At 61.1% G+C, this 21573-nt stretch overlaps 1 protein-coding gene across 1 annotated transcript in view; it reads right to left on the bottom strand.

The window, feature by feature from the left end:
• SND1 (staphylococcal nuclease and tudor domain containing 1) overlaps nt 1–21573 on the bottom strand; it is a 123166-nt gene that overhangs the window by 35895 nt on the left and 65698 nt on the right. Inside the window, exons 13-15 of the mRNA XM_065626793.1 lie at nt 16748–16858; nt 10792–10864; nt 6192–6333 (exon numbers count right to left, since the gene is read on the bottom strand). Of these exons, the coding sequence (XP_065482865.1) occupies nt 6192–6333; nt 10792–10864; nt 16748–16858 (326 nt within the window). The remainder of the gene's footprint in view (nt 1–6191; nt 6334–10791; nt 10865–16747; nt 16859–21573) is intronic.

Here is a 21573-nt window from a genome sequence, read left to right as displayed (position 1 = left end):
AAAAGCAGGAAAAATAAAAAAAAGCATGTGAGTGCAGAGACCTGAAGCGCACACTGGGCTCGACGTCACCACTGCCCCGCAGGTCCCCGCACCGCCACCCCACTGCTGCCTCCCGCCACCTGCCCCCATTATTTTGTATGATGTCATTAACTTTGGCAATTAATCAATTAGCAGGAGCCCCCCCGGGTAGGTCCCCATGTGCCACATAAAACCAAGCGAGTGCAGGAGGATGTGTGGGGAGGATGCAGCTGGTGAGGGGAGATGCTGGGGAGGAAGGTGCCTCATCCACACTGGGACACCCTCAAACTGGGATCCCCCCCACTGAAACCCTCCCAAACTGGGCCCCCCCCGGCTCTGTCAGACGCCTGCAGTGGGTGCCCCGGGGTGGGCACCGAGCCGGGGGGTGGCTGAGGGTGGGCTGGGAGCCCTCAGCCCCCCCGGGACACCGGTGCTGTATTGGAGCTAATGATGGATGGGGAGTGGGGGGGATCAAGAGGATACCCCAAAATCCAGCTGATGGGAGCAAGCAGAGGCTGGGGGAGGGCTGGGGGGTCAGGGGATGCTCTGGAAGCCCCCATGGGGGATAATGGTCCTGGGGGGCCACAGGGAAGGACGAGGGAGCAGGGACCTGCATGGAGCAGGGACACAGAGTAGGACCATGTGGCACAGAGACCATGGAATAGGGACCCTCATGGAGCAGGGATGCCCATGGAGTAGGGACCTTCATGGCACAGGGACCTTCATGGTGCAGGGACCCCCACGGCACAGGGACCCCGTGGCACAGGGACCCCACAGAGCAGGACTCCCACGGCACAGGGACCCCCATAGAGCAGGACCCCCATGGTGCAGGGACCCCCATGGCACAGCGACTCCCAGGGCACAGGGATCCCCACAGCGCAGGGACCCCACAGCACAGGGACCCCATGGCACAGCGACCTCCATGGCACAGCAACCTCCATGGCACAGAGACCCCCACATCACAGGGACCCCCATGGCACAGGGACCCCACGGCACAGAGACCCCCACGGCACAGGGACCCCCATGGCACAGCGACCCCCATGGCACAGGGACCCCACGGCACAGAGACCCCCATGGCACAGGGACCCCCATGGCACAGGGACCCTACGGCACAGAGACCCCCACAGCACAGGGACCCCCATGGCACAGGACCCCCACGGCGCAGCACCATGGTGCAGGGACCCCACGGCACAGGGACCCCCACGGCACAGGACCCCCATGGCGCAGCACCACGGTGCAGGGACCCCACGGCACAGGGACCCCCACGGCACAGGGACCTCCATGGCACAGGGACCCCACGGCACAGAGACCCCCACGGCACAGGGACCCCCATGGCACAGCAATCCCCATGGCACAGGGACCCCCATGGCACAGGGACCCCACGGCACAGAGACCCCCACGGCACAGGGACCCCCATGGCACAGGACCCCCACAGTGCAGCACCACGGTGCAGGGACCCCACGGCACAGGGACCCCCACGGCACAGGACCCCCATGGCACAGGACCCCCACAGCGCAGCACCACGGTGCAGGGACCCCACGGCACAGGGACCCCCACGGCACAGGACCCCCACGGTGCAGCACCACGGCACAGGGCTCAGCCAGACGCAGGCTCTGCTGTCACGGCGCTGGGGACCCCCCCAGGGTGCCGGTGCTCAGAGGTGGGGGACAACCCAGCTGCTCAGCTCGGTGCACACAGGGTCCCCCCAGCAGGACCCCCTTCTCCCCTCTCCTCTCACCCTCATTTCACCCTCCAACAGCTCATCGCAGTCACCCCCCCTCAAAACCCCTGCGGTCTGGGGACTCCCAGAGCCCCCCCAGCCACCTGCCCTTTCATTAGCTGTTTCACTGAATAATTGATCAGGGCTCATTAGACGCAGAGCTGCTTCAATAACCAAGTTTGCCTTACTCAGGGTAAAAGTTTAATTTTCCAGCGCCGCGAGCTGGGAGAGGTGCCAGCCTTCCCAGCAGCTCCTCCGCTGTCCCTGTCACCACGTGTGTGTCCCCCTGCCTGCACCCCCCTGGCACAGCGTGCCAGGGCAGCCGAAACCTCCATCCCCGGGGACCGCGCACCTAGGGCCACCCCAGCAGCTGCACCCGCATGACACCAGGCTCTTGCTTCAGGGTTTGTCACCAACCGGAGGAACTGGGGACAAATGACCCGCTGCAAAGATGAGGAGGGGATGAGGCTGATGCACTGAGCTCACCGGCATCGGTGACACCGGCTCCCGGCACTGCCGTGGGAAGAGGGGAATCCAGCTCCCACCGGCAGATGCGTGGGGTCTGCGGTGGGGGAAGCAGGAGGGACCTGTCATCATTCCTAACTGGCACGTTACCTGCCTCTTTAGCCTGTAATTAATGTGTACGGCTTGATTAGAGAGCTCGGCTGGGGAAGGGCGCCCCAGAGAAGAGCCGGTGGGGCAGGAGCTGTGTCCTCCCCCAGTGCTGAGGTTAGTGGGGCAGGAGCCAGACGGTTCTCCCCGTACCCCAGAGGTGTCTCCAGCAGCGCCGTCAGCACAGCACGGCACGGCACGGCTGCAGGATGGGCAACGGGGGACAGTCCTGAGCAATGCAGGGCGATCCTGAGCGATGCAGGATGATCCTGTGAGATGCAAGACAATCCTATGCGATGCAGGACAATCCTGTGTGATGCAGGATGCTCCTGTGCAATGCAGGACAATCCTGTGTGATACAGGACAATCCTGAGCGATGCAGGATGATCCTGTGTGATGCAGGATGCTCCTGTGCAGCACAGTACAACCCTGTGCAATGCAGGGTGCTCCTGTGCGATGCAAGACAATCCTACGCAATGCAGGACAATCCTGTGTGATGCAGGATGCTCCTGTGCAATGCAGGACAATCCTGTGTGATACAGGACAATCCTGAGCGACGCAGGATGATCCTGTGTGATGCAGGATGTTCCTGTGCAGCACAGTACAACCCTGTGCAATGCAGGGTGCTCCTGTGCGATGCAAGACAATCCTACGCAATGCAGGACAATCCTGTGCGATGCAGGACGATCCTGAGCAATGCAGGATGATCCTGTGTGATGCAGGATGCTCCTGTGCAGCACAGTACAATCCTGTGCAATGCAGGGTGCTCCTGTGCGATGCAGGACGACCCTGTGCAATGCAGTACAATCCTGTGTGATGCAGGATGCTCCTGCACGACGCAGGACGATCCTGTGCCAAACAGGGTGATCCAGCGTAACATGGTACAATCCTGTGCAGTATGGGATGCTCCTGTGCAATGCAGGACGATCCTGTCCAATGCAGTACAATCCTGCACAATGCAGGATGCTTCTGAGCAATGCAGGATAATCCTGCGCCACACAGGATGATCCTGTGCAATGCAGCATGCTCCTGTGCAACACATGATGATCCTGAGCAATGCAGGATGCTTCTGTGTGATGCATGATGATTCTTTGCAATGTAGGATGCTCCTGTGCAGCACGGGATGCTCCTGAGCCAGGCAGGATGCTCCTGTGTGATGTAGGATGCCCTTGTGCAGTGCAGGATGCTCCTGTGTAATGCAGGATGATCCTGTGCAGCACAGGACGATCCTGTGCCATGCAGGGTGATCCTGTGCAAAGCAGGATGATCCCGTGCAATGCAGGATGGTCCTGTGCAATGCAGGGTGATCCTGTGCAAAGCAGGATGATCCCGTGCAATGCAGGATGATCCTGTGCAATGCAGGATGCTCCTGTGCAGCAAAGGATGATCCTGTGCAATGCAGGATGCTCCTGTGCAGCAAAGGATGATCCCGTGCAATGCGGGATGCTCCTGTGCAGCAAAGGATGATCCTGTGCAATGCAGGGTGATCCTGTGCAACGCAGGATGATCCCGTGCAGCACAGGATGCTCCTGTGTGGTGCGGGATGATCCTGTGAGATGCAGGACAATCCCGTGCAATGCAGGACGATCCCGTGCAATGCAGGATGCTCCTGCGCAGCAAAGGATGATCCTCTGCAATGCAGGATGCTCCCGAGCGCTGCAGGACACCCCAGGAGATGCAGAGGCTGCAGCAAACGGGTGCAGCAGCATCTCCCGAGCGCCGCGGCTGCCCCCTGCACACCGGTCCCGCGGCACCAGACCCCCCCAGACTTGCACACCAGAGCCCGGCCCACAGTTTGCAGCAGCCGCGTCGCCCCCTCGTTATCTCCAACCCTCTAATTGAGCTGCCGGGCAAGGGGTAGAGCAGGGGTGGCCGTGGGGACACAGCCCGTCGCTGTCCCCTGCACCCACGGGCACACCAATCGCTCCAGGGGACTCCAACATCTCCACGGACCCCCTGGGGCCACCCGAGGCAGCCGGGACTGGGGCTTCTTCACCACTTTGGGAACTTTTTGGAGCAAAATCAGGCCCCGGGAGCGGGCGACAGCCAGTCGGTCTCCACAGCAACGGGGATTAAATATAACTTGCAGCCAGCGCGCTCCCCCCGGAGCCATCCATTTCCAGGCCGCCCTCCCCGCCCCCTCCCCGTTAATTTAAAAATTATCCGACTAAGCGGAAAGGCCGAGCCGGAGCGGCCGGGAGCCACCGGCACCGGTGGGGACGGGTATATTTAACCGCCGGTCCCCTAGGAAGGGACAGCGGGAGCTGCTTCATCGCACCAAGGGACGGGGATTAATCACTGCTCATCCCGGGGGGTGTCCCTGGGGACATGGGGTGACCCTGCGAGCATCGTGTCCTGCCGGCGAGGATGAGGATGGGACACACCGGGATGTCACCACCAGCACTGGGAACGGCGACTGCTCCTTCCCCGCACCCACGAAATGTCACCTCGGACACGGGGAACGAAGCGAATCCCACCCAAAATCGGGGACAGCATCTCCCAGCGGGACGCGGGGACGATGATCTGTCACCACGTCCCCTGGCCGGGAGCGCTCGGAGGAGCCAGCGCGATCCCCGCGGATCGAGCGCGGCCAAACCCAGCGGCAGCCTTTTAAAGCAGAAATATTTAAATACACCTAAATTCCTCCTCCCGAGCACGTGGGAGTTTTTTATCGCTTCTTAAAATTTTGACGTCTCCGTCGCAGGCAAGGGGGAGTCGCGTTTCCCCGTCTTTTGCAGCTGACTTTAAGAATGGTTAATTATAAATAAGCCTGTGCGACTATTTATACGCCCCGGCACGCGGAGAAGGGCGGGTTTAGGACACGCTTCCCACACAGCAGGAGCAGCCCCGAGCGGGGCCGGGGACACTCACGCTGTCCCCAGGCCACAGCATCGCTCCGAGGTGACGCTGGGGGTTACTGGTGGGACTGGGAGTCCCTGCAAAAAGATTTCCCGACTCCTTCCCGTCCCCCACGCTCCCCCCGGGATAAATATTCCTCTGGTGGGAGCGGCAAGAGCTGTTGCTTACGGAAACCTCGGCGGTTTTCTCCCTGTATACGATCTATTTATACGCTTATTGAATTTTTCATAACCGAGTTGCGAACGATCGGCGTTCAGGGTCAGCCGTCAGCCTTCCTGCGCGGTTATTGCCATAGAAACGGGAGGTGGGGGGACGAAGCCGCCCCACATCTTCCTCGCCCATCCGAGAGCCGCCGCTGTCACCGGCGACAGGCTCCCCTGTCCCCACGCGCCGCCGGGTGACACCTCGTCCCCCTCTGCCTGTCCCGTCGCCAGCCTGGAAGGTGGCACCTTGGGACCCCCCGGGTTTGGGATGCTCCTGCCACCGTAGTGAAGCGTTGGCTGAAGCATGCACCACAAATGGGAGTTCTTCAGTTTTTGTAGGACCTACCAAAACAAGCACCTTGTGCAAGCAAGGTGATGCACTCGGAGCATCTACTGGCACCTCCATGAGCTTGTCCCTGGCCTCACATGTCCCCAGGGGTCCCCGTCACCTCTTGCTGGGGGTCACTGCATCCTGCCCGGGATTGCAGGCAGAGCCCCCAGCCCGCCCTGCCCGCGGGCACGAGGGCCGACGAGGGACAAGGGGACACGCAGCCACGTCACGCGGCACCAAAATGTGCAGAAGGCACCTAAACCCACCCCAGGGGGGGCAGCACCGTGGTGTCCCCGCAGAGCGAACCCCACGGCGGGGAAAGGGCAGCAGCAGCATCAACACCCGAACCCTCCAGTCACCCCCAATTAGTGCTCCCCAGCAAAATTAACCCCCCGCGAGGCTGAGCCGTCGGCAGCGCCGGGTGAGGCGGGGGGGCTGGGGGGCTCACCTGCGAGGAGGAAGGTGATGAGGCAGGTTTCCTTGGGCAGGAAGAGCTTGAGGCGCGAGCCGCTGAACACGTATTCCACCACGGCCTCGGAGCGGCCGGCGCGCTGCAGGAATGGCAGGAACTGCTTCGCCTTCTGGGTGTCCTGGGGGGGAAACCGGGGGTCAGAGTGTGGGGCACAGCGTGCCGGGGACCCCTCGGTGTGCAGGGACCTGCCGGCACCCCGATGTCCCTCGTGGTGGGGACAGTGGCTGCTCTTTGATGCAGGTTTGGTGCCCGGATCAACCTTGTCGCCCTGTGCTGGGCAGGGATGAGGGATGGGGGCTATGGGATGTGGAGAGGGATGAGGGATGCAGGCAAGGATGCGGGATGTGGGATGCAGGAAGGGACGTGGGAAGCGGGCAGGGATGCGAGATGAAGGGAGGGAGGCGAGATGTGGGTTACGGGATGCCGAGAGTGATGTGGGATGCAGACAGGGATGCAGGATATGGGATGCAGGATATGGGATGCAGGATGCAAGGAGGGATGTGGGATGTGGGCAGGGATGCAGGCAGGGATGGAGGATGCAGGGACAGATGTGGCATGGAGGCAGGGACAGGGGATGTGGGATGCAGGGTGGGATGCGGCATGCAGGGAGGGATGCGGGGAAGGATGTGGGATGCAGGACATGAGATGTGGGGAGGGATGAGGGATGTGGGATGCAGGATGCGGGATGCAAGATGTGGAATGCAGGGAGGAATGTGGGATGCAGAATGCAGGCAGGGATGTGGGATGCAGGATGCAGGGAGGGATGCGGGATGCAGCACATGGGCAGGGATGCAGAATGCGGGATGCAGGATGCAGGCAGGGATGTGGGATGTGGGATATGGGATGCAGGATGCAGGATGCGGGATGCAGGCGGGGATGTGGGATGTGGGATGTGTGATGCGTGATGTGGGATCCCACTTCTCCCAGCTGGGGATGGACTGTGCACCCCACACCTGCCCTCACATCCCCGGAGCGTGGGCTCCCACTGCCCCAGCATGGGGACAGCTGCCTGGGTGCAGGCAGGAGCAGGCAGGAGCAGGCAGGAGGGAGGCCAGACCCTGCCCCGTCCCTCCATCTGGAACAGAACAGCCTGTGACCCTCTTTTCCCGGGAAATCCTCTCCGTGCAGCCTCGCCCAGCACCTCCGTGCCGCCTGCCCCGGAGGCTCCATGTCGCAAGCTCACAAATTATTTACCCAAGGAAGAAAGGAATTTTAAAAAAAGCAGCTCCCCAGATAAAAGGCAGCCAGGTGGCTTTTTATCTCACTCCAGCCTTAACTTAGAAAAACGAGCTGCAGAGGAGGGAAGGGAACGTGCCACGGCCAAAACCAGGCGCCTCTCGGTAGGACGAGGAGCCGACGCTCCCAGGCAGGGATGGAGACGCGAGCTGGTCCGTGGCCGGAGTGAGGATTAATCGTTTTTATTAAGCGAAATGCTTAATAAATGCAAACGGTTTGATAAATGCAAACAGCCGGCACTTCAGCATCTTTTTCCCACCCCGGCCGTGCACCGACGCTCCAGCAGCTCCTTCATGCCGATGTCCCAGTGACATCCAGCCCATCCAGCCACAAAGGGGTCCCAGGCAAACCCCCCACTGCAGCACCCCGGTTGGGGCAGGGCTGGCAGAAAAAGACCCCCCAAAACCCGGCTGCGCGGCTGCCAGTGCCGGATCGCTCGCCGCCACGTGCGCTCGGTGCACGGAACCCGCCCGGGGAGGTTTTTTCAGCAGCCGCGCAGTCAAGAAGTTAATCCAACACATGTAAGTGCAATCTGCGTGCGAGGAAAAACCCATTACCCGACATTAACCGCTCAGGTCTAACATATGCAAATCGACAATGGGAGCCGCTAATGAAGGCTACTAATTAGCGGTAATCACTCTACAGTCACGATTTGATTCGCTTAAGGGGAAAAAAGAAAAAAAGCTGCAGGAAGGAGCCCACCATGGGGTGGGTGATGGGGAAGCCCCGGCTGCCCCAAGCAGGTGCTGGAGTTGCCGAGGAAGAGCTCGGCAATGAAGAGCAGCCCCACGAGCCGTGACAGCATTTGAATGTGCTGGAAAATGATCTTAAAAATCCATCGGGATTTGCACAAGACAAGGCAGCTCCTCAGCACATGGGGCTGGGATGTGCCAGCGCCCGGAATAATAAGCAGAGAGCGGCGATTCCAGCGCGGGGGGATGGATTTCCACCCTGTCCCCGTGTCCCCTGTTTTTTGGGGGGTTTGGGCATTAAGGCCGAGCGGAGCCGCACTCCCGGGAGGATGCTCGGGGTCACTTGTGCCTTTCTTGCTGCCTTCCCTGCCAAAACGCCCTGGCACGGGTGATGCCACTTCAGTACATGGGTGACTTGCTCGCCATGGGCACCGGGACGAGCCGGATGTGATTGGGGGTTTGACCCCTTGGATCCTCCCCGAACTGGGGCTGTGCTGGTCTCTGTGGTCCCCACAGCCACCCCAACGGCCACTAAGGTTGTTCGGTGGCCGCCCCGCGGTGCACAGCGAGGGGACGGTGCCCCCTGAAACAGAGACGGGGCGGCGGGGGCAGTCGGGCTCAGACACTGGGGGTACGGGATGCCCATGAGCATCTGTCACCCCACTTGACGCTTGTGCCCTCCTGCTGTCCCCACCGATGGGACGAGCCGCAGCCGTGAGCATCCCATGTCTGCCACCACAAAGCCAGTCCTGTCCCTGTCCCTGTCCCTGTCCCCGTCCCCACGCAGACTGTGTCGCTGCAGCAGCTCCTGCAGCTCTCCCTGCACTGTCCCCATCCCCTGGGGTGGCATGTCCTCAGCATCGCCCGCCGAGGGACCAGGGGCTGCGGTGTCACCGCAGGGATGGGGACGGAGCAGGGGAGCAGACGCCAGCAGAGGGGACGGCTGTGCCGACACCAGGAGCCGTTTGGGGGGTGAATTTTGGGACATGGGCGCTGCGGTTCGGAAGGGACACGAGGAGCTCCCGGACCTGCGTCCCTGGACCTGCTTGCAAGGGCTGGGGACCCCATGGGACACCCAAGTCCCAACCAGACAGCAAAACCCCCCAGCACCCCCATCCTGTGCCTTTTTGGGGCTCCCCAATTCACCATGGACCGGGACACCCCACGGCGGTGCTGCCGGCTCTGCCCGCCCAGGTGATATCACCCCGTTACTATTATTTTAACACCCGGAGCGTTTAATTAGCTGGGAATTGAAAGGAAATTCTGCATAAACACAGCGAGGGAAAAAAAAAATAATATAATCTTAACTCCACTTTTATGTGAAGCTCTGCCAATTATGCAAAATTATTCAAGGACTTTTCCCAAGGACAGGAGGTTTTTCCAGCGGCCGCGCTCCTGTGCCGGAGCGCACGCTGATGGGAGAAGCAACGGCGTGGGTTTGCGTGGCTGCTGTGCTTCCCCTTGCTTTTTCTCTATTTTTGGGGGGGGTTTCTTGCCAGCAGCATCGCGGGTCCATGAGGAAGGAGGCTGCTTGTATTTCGCAGCGGGCAGGAGGGTGAGGATGAGGATGGGGCTGGGGATGGTGCTGGAGAGGAGCAGGATGGTCCTGGGGCACCAGGTGGGCACCATCGGGTGGTCCAAACCACGGGACAGTGACATTTCCCAGCAGGAGCCGGGGAGGGAGGACAAGAGGCTGCACCGGAGCTGGGAAAACCAGCTGGAATCCTGTGTTTGAGCGAATTCCCCCATTTCTGCATCCTGGGATGCTCGGGAACGGGGCGGAGCTGGGGACTGGGTGCGGACAGAGGTGACAACCCGGGGACAGGGACACGGCGATGGTGCCACGTTGGTGGGTGGCACAGGCTGACATCCATGGGAGAGGGACGCACCAAAGCCACCCCGTGGGATGCGCCGGCACGGGACAGGGTGACACCGAGGGTCCTGTGCCCGCCCTGTCACCGCGGCCGAAGAATCAAAACAGCCCCAAACCCTCTGTTTTCCCCCAGAATGCTCTGGCATTATTAACGAATCTTCATCAAAGTCGTGGTGTATCAGCCTAATTTTGTTAGTGAGGGCTCTCCCATCCAGCTTGTTGCCCTGATGGAGTCATGGGGGGAGCTCCTAATGATCCCCACACACAGGGACCCTGTGGGACAGGGGTCGGAGCAGCGACGTCCTCATGTCCCCCCACTGCCAGTTTGTCTCACTTTTGCAGGCAGTTGCACCGATATGTGATTTTTAGAAGCCTAAAAGGCAGCAGCTCTGCCGCGGGGGTGTCCCAGGAGCGGGTGACGGCACTTCCCGATGTCCCGTCCGGTGGGGACCACACGAGGATGAGAAATGTCCATCTCGTCCGAGCAGGGGACACCGCTGCTGCGCCCAGCAGTGACAAACGGGGCAGGAACTGGGGTGCCCAGGACAGGGCTCTGTCCCCCCCAAGGACACGAGGGACATTGTCGAGAGCCGGCACATCAGCCCAGGGTGATGTTCTGCACAAAGCCCTGCGGCACCGCGGGGTCTCCTTTGTCACCGGTGCTCAGGGTGATGCCAGCACAAGGCACACGGTGACACCTCCCCCCTGCTCCCCCCAAGAAGAGAAATTCCCCAGTGAAATGTTATTCCCAGATCCCTGCAAGATCCCTCCTTACCCCGGAGATGTCGGCCACCCGGTGAATCGGCACCTCCTTCTTGCTGTGCAGCCCTTTGCCGTTCTTGATGGCCCTGCAAAAAAAATAAGAGATGGCACGAGCCGTCAGCACCCGCCACGGTGCCTGGAGGGGTCCCATGCTCGTTAGCCCACAAATCCTAATTACCAGCCTTCGCCGGCTCACCCAAGCTCTGCGCACACCAGATCGAGGGGACCACTGGTCCCCGTCACCAAATTAAATCGCTTTGCTCCCCGCGCAAAGGGAGGCGAGTGCCCTGGCAAGGCGCAAAATTAACACCCGTTTCTTCCAGCGCTTCACCACACGAAGCATTTTAAATGCAAAATAGGGGGCAAACGCTCCGATTCGGATGGAAATAAGTTTCCTTCCAGGTTAAAGTAACACGGAGATGATAAGGAGCCTGAATGAAGCGTTACCAGGTGTGGAAGGAACTTTGTGGCTGAAAAACCAATGGCTCAGGTTGCTCAGAGCCCCGTCCAGCCTGGCCTGGGATGTCTCCAGGGATGCTTCAGCCACCACCTCTCTGGCCAACCTGGGCCAGGCTCTCACCACCCTCAGGGCCAACAATTTCTTATATTCAGCCTGAATCTCCCCCCTTTAGTCTAAAACCATCACCCCTTGTCGTATCGCAACAGGTCCCGGCGACCCAGCGGCAGATTCATTTGCTTTTCACACCATTCCCGGTCGGGTCGGAGGCGGTGCTGGGGGAGAGGGCAGCACAGACTCATTCCAGCTCCTTCCCCTGACAGCTCCGGCCTTTTCCAGCCTCCAAAGGTCAAGTTTGTTCTCCTGGTGGTACCGGCAGAGAGGGCAGCTGCCTGCACCCTGCCTGCACCGAGCCAGGACCAGCTCCTGAGCCCGCTCGGTGGCTTTTGGGTTGTTTCATTTATTTTCTTTTGAGCCCGTCTGCAGCCAAAGTGGGTTTGGAAAGCAGGATCCTGCCCAGGAGGGTGCTGTGCCCATGGCTCGGGTTTGCCAGCACCCGCAGCTGGGCCTGGCAGAGACTTTGGCTCATCCCAAGGGATGCCGGAGCTGGGGACGTCCCCAGCAAAGCCAGCCCGGCTTTATCAGCGCCGGTCCCTTGTCCCCAAATGCCACAGGACGCCCTTCGGCGACAGCGGGACGGCTGGCAGGAGTTAAACCTCCTCTCCCCACATTTCGTCCCCACGCCACGAGACGCTCGTGTCATTCTGCTGCACCCACGGTCCCCAAATCGCCCCCTCTCCCCACGGGCGCAGCTCCCGGGGCTCCTGCAGCGGCTGGAAAGCAAAGCTCCTCATTTTTCAAGCCTCCCTAATAGCTGCTGCCAGGCGAGAGGCAGGAATTTGCTGCGAGTGGACTGTGACGATAATAAAAAAATACAAGGGGAAAAAATTCAAAGCCCCTCTGGAGGCTTTGTACAGCAATCAATTTGCTGAGCTGGATCATTTGAGGAGCTGTCTGGAAGAAGCCAACCTGTTAAATCAGCAAAAGGATTTCTTCTTTCTCCCTCGCCCTCCTTTGAGACACCCCTCCCCGCTCAACGCTGCACCCAGGGATAAGTGGCTTGCCCAGAAATAGCTTTTTTTTAAACAGGGAAAATAGCTCTTGCCCCCAGTTAAGAAGAAAGACTCGAGTTAAACAAGCACCATAACGCCCGGCAGAGCAAGGGCAGCTGGGGATGCTCATCCTTGGCAGGGACACGGGCGCTGTGACGGTCCCCCCCGGGACGAGGCCACCCCATGCGTGACCTCCGTGTCCCCACGGTCACCCTGGCAGCCCCAGGGTGTCCCCTCCCTGCCGTGGGCTTTGTCGGGGGGTTAGGGAAGGGCAGGGATGCCGGCAGAGTCGGGGATGCTCGCGGCATCGGCGCCTGGTCCTGGAGCAGCTGGGGGTGTGGGGAGGGCACAGATCCCCCAGGAAAACCTGGTGGGGTGGGAAAAGTAATCACCTCCTTCCTAAATCCCCCCAGGAGGGGCTGAGCCAGCGCTGGCAGTTCAGTGCCAGCAGATCCAGCTCCGGCCTTTGCCAAAGAGCTGGGACATCTGGGATTTTCAGGACATCTGAGATATTCAGGACAGCTGAGCATCCCCACGTTTGGGACGTCTGAGCATCCCGACATTCAGGACATCTGAGCATCCCAACGTCCAGGATATTGAGCATCCTGATACTTGGGACATCCAAGCATTCCGATATTCAGAACATTCAAGCATCCCAACACTCGGGACACTGAGCATCCTGACATTTGGCACATCCAAGCATCCTGATACTTGGGACATCCAAGCACCCCAATACTCAGGACATCTGAGCATCCCGATACTCAGGACATTAAGCATCCTGATATTCAGGACATCGTGGCATCCCAATATTCAGGATATTAAGCATCCTGATATTCAGGACACTGAGCATTCCAGTATTCAGGATGTTGAGCATTCTCACATTCAGGACATCTGAGCATCCCGCTGTTCAGAACCTCCCAGTATCTTGATATTCATGACATCAAGCATCCTGATATTTGGGACATCTGAGCATCCTGATATTCAGGACACTGAGCATCCCAACATTTGGCACTTCTGAGCATCTCAATATTCAGGACATTGAGCATCCTGATACTCAGGATATCCGAACATCCTGATATTCGGGACATCTAAGCATCCCAATATTCACAATATCTGAGCATCCCGATATTGAGGACAAAGAGCATCCCGATATTGAGGACAAAGAGCATCCCAATATTCAGGACAATGAGCATCCTGATATTGAGGACATTGAGCATCCCGATATTGAGGACAATGAGCATTCCGACACTCAGGACACCTGAGTATCCCTCCATTCGGCACACTGAGCCACCCCCACAGCCGAGCGCGGCTGCCGGCTCCATCCGCCACGTCCCGCCCCGGCTATCCCGGTGCCCGGCTGGAGCGTCGCCCACGCCCGAGCGCTCCGAGCTGCTGATTTCATACCAGGCACATCCTCTCGCTAAAAGGCAAATCCCCGGCGGCGCTCGGTGATGAGGCCCCGAGCAATCTGCCGGGCGCCGATCCCACGCCGCGCGGGCTTGGGGAGGGGGAAAAAGGGAGCGCGAGAGCCCATTTCTCAGCTTTCCCCCTCAAAAGCGAGCAGTTTGCGGGAGGAGCGAGCGGAGCCTTGCACAGCCGGCTGGCAGCAACCGCGCCGCAGCCCCCTCCAAACTGCTCTCCCCTGCTGTCGGCACCGGCAGCCGCTGCCAAAGCAGGAGCTGAAATCCCAGCACCCCGCTGCCGCCTGCGGTGCAGCCGGAGCCCAACCGGCACCCATGGGTGCACAGGAGCAGTGCCGGGGGTGGCAGCTCGGCTGGAGGGGAGCCAAATCGGGAGGAGAAAGGGACGCCCACTGCCTGTCCACATGGGGGAGATGGGGTGCGGGGGGATGGATGGGATGCAGGGGATAGATGGGGTGTGGGGGATGCATGGGGTGGGGGGGATGGATGGAGTGTGGGGGGATGGATGGGATGCAGGGGGATGGACGGGGTGTGGGGGGATGGATGGGATGCAGGGGGATGGACGGGGTGCGGGGGGATGGATGGGATGCAGGGGGATGGACGGGAGTGCAGGGGGATGGATGGGTTGTGGGGGATGGACGGGCTGCAGGGGGATGGACGGGGTGCAGCCCGCTCTGGTTTCTCCCCGCGGAGCTGCGAGGCTCCGTGCAGAGATGGGGGACAGGGAACCAGCCCCAGTGCAGGGGACACTGGGGGGGCAGGGTGATGGGATCACCCCCTGCAGCGAGCTGGACTCTGCACAGCTGGACTGTGCACAGCTGGACTACATGTGCCTGGGCTATGCACACCCGGATCGTTCACAGCTGGACCACGCACAACTGGGTTATGCACAGCTTGGCTGCACCTATGGATCATTTGCAGCTGGATTGTGCACAGCTGGATTATGCAAATCTGAATCGCACATACCCGTGTGATCCACACCTGGACCGTGCACCCCTGGACTGTGCAGCCTCATCCACGCACATCTGGGCCATCCAACCTCAACCATGCACATCTATACTCTGCACCCCCGGACTGTGCAGCCTCAACCATGCACATCTGTGCCATGCAACCTCAACCGTGCACATCTGGACTCCACACCCCAGGACAGCAACTCAGGCGCTGCCTGAGTGAGGTGACACTTTGTGTTTCCCCTCCACCCCAGTGAGGCACAAGCACCATCCAGCTGTGGGCAAAGCCACAAACCCCCCTGCAACCCTGCCCACCGGCAGGCAGCAGAGCCGGCAGCGCTGCCCACGCAGGCAGCAAACGTGGCTCTGCCTGCTCCTCCCCACTGGCAGAGGAGACAGCAGGCGGTGCATCCCTGCCTGCAGCAGCGCATCCCTGCCTGCAACAGCATGCCCTTGCCTGCAGCAGCGCATCCCTGCCTGCAGCAGCGCGTCCCTGCCTGCAACAGCATGCCCTTGCCTGCAGCAGCGTGTCCCTGCCTGCAGCAGCGTGCCCCTGCCTGCAGCAGCATGTCCCTGCCTGCAGCAGCGCATCCCTGCCTGCAGCAGCGCATCCCTGCCTGCAGCAGCGCGTCCCTGTCTGCAGCAGCGTGCCCCTGCCTGCAGCAGCGCGTCCCTGCCTGCAGCAGCGTGTCCCTGCCTGCAGCAGCGTGCCCCTGCCTGCAGCAGCGTGTCCCTGCCTGCAGCAGCGCGTCCCTGTCTGCAGCAGTATGTCCCTGCCTGCGGCAGCGTGCCCCTGCCTGCAGCAGCGTGTCCCTGCCTGCAGCAGTGTGCCCCTGCCTGCAGCAGCACGTCCCTGCCTGCAGCAGCGTTTCTGCCGCCTTCGCCGACACAGGGAAGCATCCACACGCATTTTTCTCACCGCGATAACCTCAACCTAATTACACAAGGCCAGAACGCGTCTCAAACCCTTCGCATCGACTTGGACGTCACTGGGTTTAAATGCAATTACCGCTCCGGCAGCCAGGCCAGGGCTGCGGTGGCGCTTTGCCAGGCTCAGTGCCCTGAGGAGCGGAGCGGGGGCCCCTTGAACCCCGGCGTGATCCACACAGTGGCCCGTGAGACTCCAAACAACCCCCCGGGCATTTTTGCAAATGTTATTTGTCTTCAGCCGCCGAGCGACTGGCAGCTCTGGAATGAACACGGATGGGGATGGGATGGGATGGGATGGGACGGGACGGGACGGGACGGGACGGGATGGGACAGGACGGGATGGGATGGACAGGACAGGAGAGGGTGTTGGGACAGGATGGATGAGCTGGGCCAGTACAGGCAGTATTATACATGATGGGATAGATGGGACAGGTAGGATGGGCCAGGACAGGGCTGGACAGACGGGATGGGACAGAGCACAGTGGATGAGATGGGTCAGGACAGATTGATGGGATGGGATGGGACTGGATGGGATACCATGGCATGGGACAGGATAGGACATGGCAGACAGGGCAGGGTGGGATATGATGGGACAGATGGGATGGGGCAGGACAGATGGGATGAGACAGGGCAGGATGGGACTGGATAGGATGGGACAGGATAGATGGGATGAAACAGGACAATGATGGGACAGACAGGATAGGACAGGACAGATGGGATGGAATGGGAGACATGGGATGGGACGGAGCAGACAGGATGAAACAGGACAGAATGGGACATGATGGGACAGATGGGATGGAATGGGAGACATGGGATGGGACAGACCAGACAGGATGAAACAGGACAGAATGGGACATGATGGGACAGACAGGATGGGACAGGACAAATGGGATGGGACGGGAGAGTATGGGACAGGGAAGACAGGATGGCACAGGACAGAAAGGGACATGATGGGATAGATGGGACGGGACGGGATGGGACGGGACGGGATGGGACGGGACGGGACGGGATGGGATGGGGGTGACGTGGCGCAGCTCGGCACCCCCCTGCGAGCCCCCCCGCGCAGCGGCGCGGTCCCCACCCCTGGCACGGCACTCACCGAGCCTCCGCGGCCAAGAGCTCGTCGTAGTGCGAGGACCTCTGGTCGTCGTCCTGCCGGTAGCGGATGACGGTGGCCAGGCCTTTGCTCACCAGCGCTTCGGCGATGTTGCTGCCGGAGAGAAGAACGGGGGGGGTTCAGCACCTACCACAGCCGGACCCCCTGTCCCTGTCACCAGGGGAAAAGGGGACACCCCCACCCCCTTTCAATTAACGGGGATGGCTGAGGGGTCCATCCATGGTGGGGGGTCTCCTGGCAGCACCCAAACCCCCCATTGCCCCCAGAACCAGCGGGGTCAGTGCCCCCGGGCTGCAGGAACCCCCTCCTGGATTTTAGCTCCCTGTCGCGTTTTCGCCCGGCGCGGGGGCTGGCTGCCAACCGGGTAAATTGGCTGCCATTCCCCACTGCCGCTTTAAACAAATTCATAAATTCTACTTCGCTGAGCACATCTGTAATTCGCCTCCAATTACACCGGCAGGGCACGGACCACTAATTCACTACTTCAAAAAAATAAAAAAGCATATATATATATAAAAGTATGGGGGGTCTGCCCCATTCGCAGCCCCGGAGCAGAGGGGGAAGGGCAGAACCATCACCGGGAGCTGAAAATAGGTCTCTGCTCAAAGCTGGGGGAAAGAAAAATAGAAGTAATGTTGGTGAAGGAGGAAATAAGCTGCAGCAGGAGGCGGCTGTAGAGGCCGCACTGGAAATGCCGATAAGCGGGAATTGGCGTCCCTCGGTGCGCAAGAAGGGACGGGTGTCACTGGGAGATGGGGGACATCCCCGGGGAACCTGATGGGCAGGCTGGGGACAGCTGCTGCCCCCAGGAATGTCACCTCTGTGCCACCCCCGTGTTGGGGACCTGCTGCTGCACCCCCGGAGCAGCACGTCAGTGTGTCCCCAACCAAACCCACCATGGGGACAAGCACCAAAGGACAACTGTTACCAGCCCTGGGGCAGGACGGCTCCTTCCCGTACAGCCTGGGACACCCCTCGTGTCCCATGTCCCCAACCTGGGGCTTGGGGACGAGCCGTGGCTCTTCCTGATGGGATTCCCATGCTCATGCAAAGCCTGGCTGGATCCAGCTGGGGGGGGCCTGTCACCCCCCAGAGGAGGTGACACGCACCTCCCCCTGCGCGGGCAGCCCCGTCCCCATCTGTCACCCCGATGTGGGGACAAGAGCAAGGCGGGTGCAGGGTTCGGGGCGAGCAAAGGAGCTAAAACTCGACATGGGGGATCGACGGTGCCACCTGCTCGCGAAACAGAGGGTTTGGTTCTGCCCCCGGCACCTGGGAGACGTTGTCACCTCGCTGCCATTCCTGGTTGATGGCTTTATTTTATTCGGCAATATTCCGGCTATGGCTTTTCAGAAGACAAGCAGAATTGCCAGCGTTCGCTCCCACTGCGACACCGGGTCCTAAAGGAGCCGGGACAGGCAGGGGCTACGCACGGGGGGCGGCCGCGCTCCCCCTGCCCCGGCGATTCAGTCCCCAACGGGCTCTGCGAGAGGGGACAGAGGGACCCGGCACAGCCACTGATGTGGACCCAAAAGGTGCCGGTTGTGGCTGCTGCCACAACACACAAAGGGGGTGCTGGGGCGTCGCAGCACCTGGCTGGCTCAGTTTCCCTGCCCTGACTGGCACTTGCTGCAGGTCCTGCGGGGTGAAAGCGCCTTCTCTGCTGCATTGTGGGGGAAGATGGGGGGACAGCCCCACAGGACGAGTCCCCAAGGGCCATCAGCCCTGTCCCCAATGCACCTACCCAGCCCACAGCATAGCATACATCTCCCCATCCCTCTCCCCATCCCAGCTCCATCCCTCTCCCCATCCCAGCCCCATCCCTCTCCCCATCCCAGCTCCATCCCTCTCCCCATCCCAGCTCTATCTCTCTCCCCATCCCAGCTCCATCCCTCTCCCCATCCCAGCTCCATCCCTCTCCCCATCCCAGCTCCATCCCTCTCCCCATCCCAGCTCCATCCCTCTCCCCATCCCAGCCCCCCCACCCCATCCCCCAGCGCTTTAACCCCCCCGCTCAGCGCGGATGAGCTGCTATTCCTGGCACCAGCCTCCAGAAGTATCCAATATGCATGAAATCAAAGTTTCCATCATTTCCAGCGGTCAAAGGGCAGCGAGTATGAGATCCCAGAATACAGGGATTAATGGAGGGATCATTAAAAAGCTAATGTGAAACCACCTCTGCAGCCGGAGCGCTGGGGGAGGCGGCCAGATATATATCACAGACTGATTAGAAGGAAATAAATCGTAATTTTGGGGCAGCTTGGCTGAACCTCTGACCGGGGAGAGCCGCACACAGCCGAGGCACCAGCACCTCAAGGGTTTCTTGGTGTGAGGGCCCAAAACTGCCCCCAGGATTCGAGGTCAGGGAGGTTGTTCCTCCCCCTCTGCTCTGCCCTGGGGAGGCCCCGTCTGCAGAACTGGGGCCAGTGCTGGGCTCCCCAGTTCGAGAAGGACAAGGAGTCACTGGGGACAGTCCAGGGAGGGACATAGAGATGCTGAGGGGTCTGGAGCATCTTTGTGCCGAGGAAAGGCTGAGAGAGCTGGGGCTGCTGAGCTGGAGAAGAGAAGCTGAGAGGGATCTGATCACTGGGCTCAATATCTCCGGGTGGGTGTCAGAGGATGGAGCAGACTCTGTTCAGTGGTGCCCAACGCCAGGGTGAGGGGCAACGGGCACAGACTGAAACACGGGAGGCTCCATGTGAACAGGAGGAGAAACTTGTTTGCTGGGAGGTGCCAGAGCCTGGAGCAGGCTGCCCAGAGCGGGTGTGGAGTCTCCTTCTCTGAGACATTCAAACCCCCTGGGATCCTGTGCGATCTGCTCTGTGACCCTGCGTGAGCAGGTGGGCTGGGGATCCACAGAGCTCCTGCAGCCCCCAGCCCGGGGTGCTGGGAGGGTTTTCCCTAGAGCAGTGTAGAAAACTGCTCAGCATATGGTTGCAAAATTTCAGGGTGCAAGTGGCTTCGCTCCAAGTCTCAGAGCTTGCAGCCGCCCTGACCACACTCTGCTGCACCCTGCTGCACCCTGCCCGCACCCTGCCTGCACCCTGCTGCATCCCGCTGCACCCTGCCCGCACCCTGCTGCACCCTGCCGCATCCTGCCCGCACCCTGCCTGCACCCTGCCTGCACCCTGCCGCACCCTGCCTGCACCCTGCCCGCATCCTGCCCGCACCCTGCCCGCACCCTGCCTGCACCCTGCCCGCACCCTGCCTGCACCCTGCCTGCACCCTGCCGCACCCTGCCTGCACCCTGCCCGCATCCTGCCCGCATCCTGCCCGCACCCTGCTGCATCCTGCCCGCACCCTGCCGCATCCTGCCTGCACCCTGCCGCATCCTGCCTGCACCCTGCTGCATCCCGCTGCACCCTGCTGCACCCTGCCCGCACCCTGCCCGCACCCTGCTGCACCCTGCCCGCACCCTGCTGCACCCTGCCTGCACCCTGCCTGCACCCTGCTGCACCCTGCTGCACGCTGCCTGCACCCTGCTGCACCCTGCCCGCATCCTGCTGCACCCTGCTGCACCCTGCCTGCACCCTGCCTGCACCCTGCTGCACCCTGCTGCACCCTGCCGCATCCTGCCTGCACCCTGCTGCATCCTGCCCCCACCCTGCCGCACCCTGCCTGCACCCTGCTGCACCCTGCCCGCACCCTGCCTGCACCCTGCCCGCACCAGCGCGCGTACCGAGCTCTGCCAGCTCCCAGCCAGCCACCAGCAGCCTGGCAAAGCTCATCCTGGGGCTGAAGCTGGCAGCAGCCCCCCCTCCCCATCACGGGGAGCAGCTTGTGAAGCAGCAGCAGCAAAATCTGGTCCTTTGCCAGCAACTCGGGATGCAAAAAAACCCTCCGGAGCTCCTGGGCACGAGCCCAGCTTTGCCCTGGCACCGCGGCCCACGCTGGGACCGCGCTGCAAAGCGCTGGCAGCCGGTCCCCGCTCCAGCCCCGCGGGATGCCGGGGGGGTAAATACCCCATGGGGAGCCGCTGATCCCCCCGGCATGGCTGGTGATGGAGACGCTGCGGCTTCGCAGCCGTCCCTCGGTCTGGAGAGTCGGGCTGGGATTTGCCACAGGGGGCACAGCGAGCATCCTCTGCATCCCACGGATGGCACCGAGCATCACCCAGCACCAGCGGCCTCCCTGCCTCCCGCCAACCCCTTGCGAAGGCATTTACCCCCCTGTCACCCACACGGGTCCCTTCTTGAGCTCTGCACAGGATCATCACTCGGTCTTTTGGGAGAGGAGAGAGATGTGGGGAAGAGCAGCCCCGTGCTCACCCCCACAGCTGCCACCACCCCTCTGTCCTCGCATGACCCCAGTCCTGCGTGTCCAAGTGCGGTTCCAGGGCTTGGAGAGACAGCAGCATGGATGGAAATGAACCTCTCGGGAATGTCTGGACACCTAAACCAGCCCCCGAACCTCAGCACGTGGCCAGGGGACACAGAGCCACAGCCTGGGCTAAAAAATCCCCATCCCACCATCCTGTGCTTTGAGCCCAACTCTGAGCAGCTTCTGTGGATGCTGCTGCTTCGTTCCTGGAAAGGGGAGAGGAAAAGTGTCCCCTTGTCACGCTCCCTGGGTCCCTGGAGAGGCTGGATGCTCTGAGAGCAGCTGCTGGAGCTTGCAGAGCTGTGCTGGCATCCCAGCATCACCGACACCGCCAGCGAGCAAATCCTGAGCCACCAACACCCCCAGCCACGAGATCCTGAGCCGTGCCAGCATCCCAGCATCACCAGCAACCCCAGTCATGAAATCCTGAGCTGCTAAACCCCCAACCACGAAATCTGGTGCTGTGCCAGCATCCCAGCATCTCCAAT

Source organism: Caloenas nicobarica, chromosome 1 (assembly GCF_036013445.1).
Source record: "Caloenas nicobarica isolate bCalNic1 chromosome 1, bCalNic1.hap1, whole genome shotgun sequence".
Lineage (NCBI taxonomy): Eukaryota > Metazoa > Chordata > Aves > Columbiformes > Columbidae > Caloenas > Caloenas nicobarica.
This window is presented reverse-complemented; position numbering and strand designations above follow the sequence as displayed.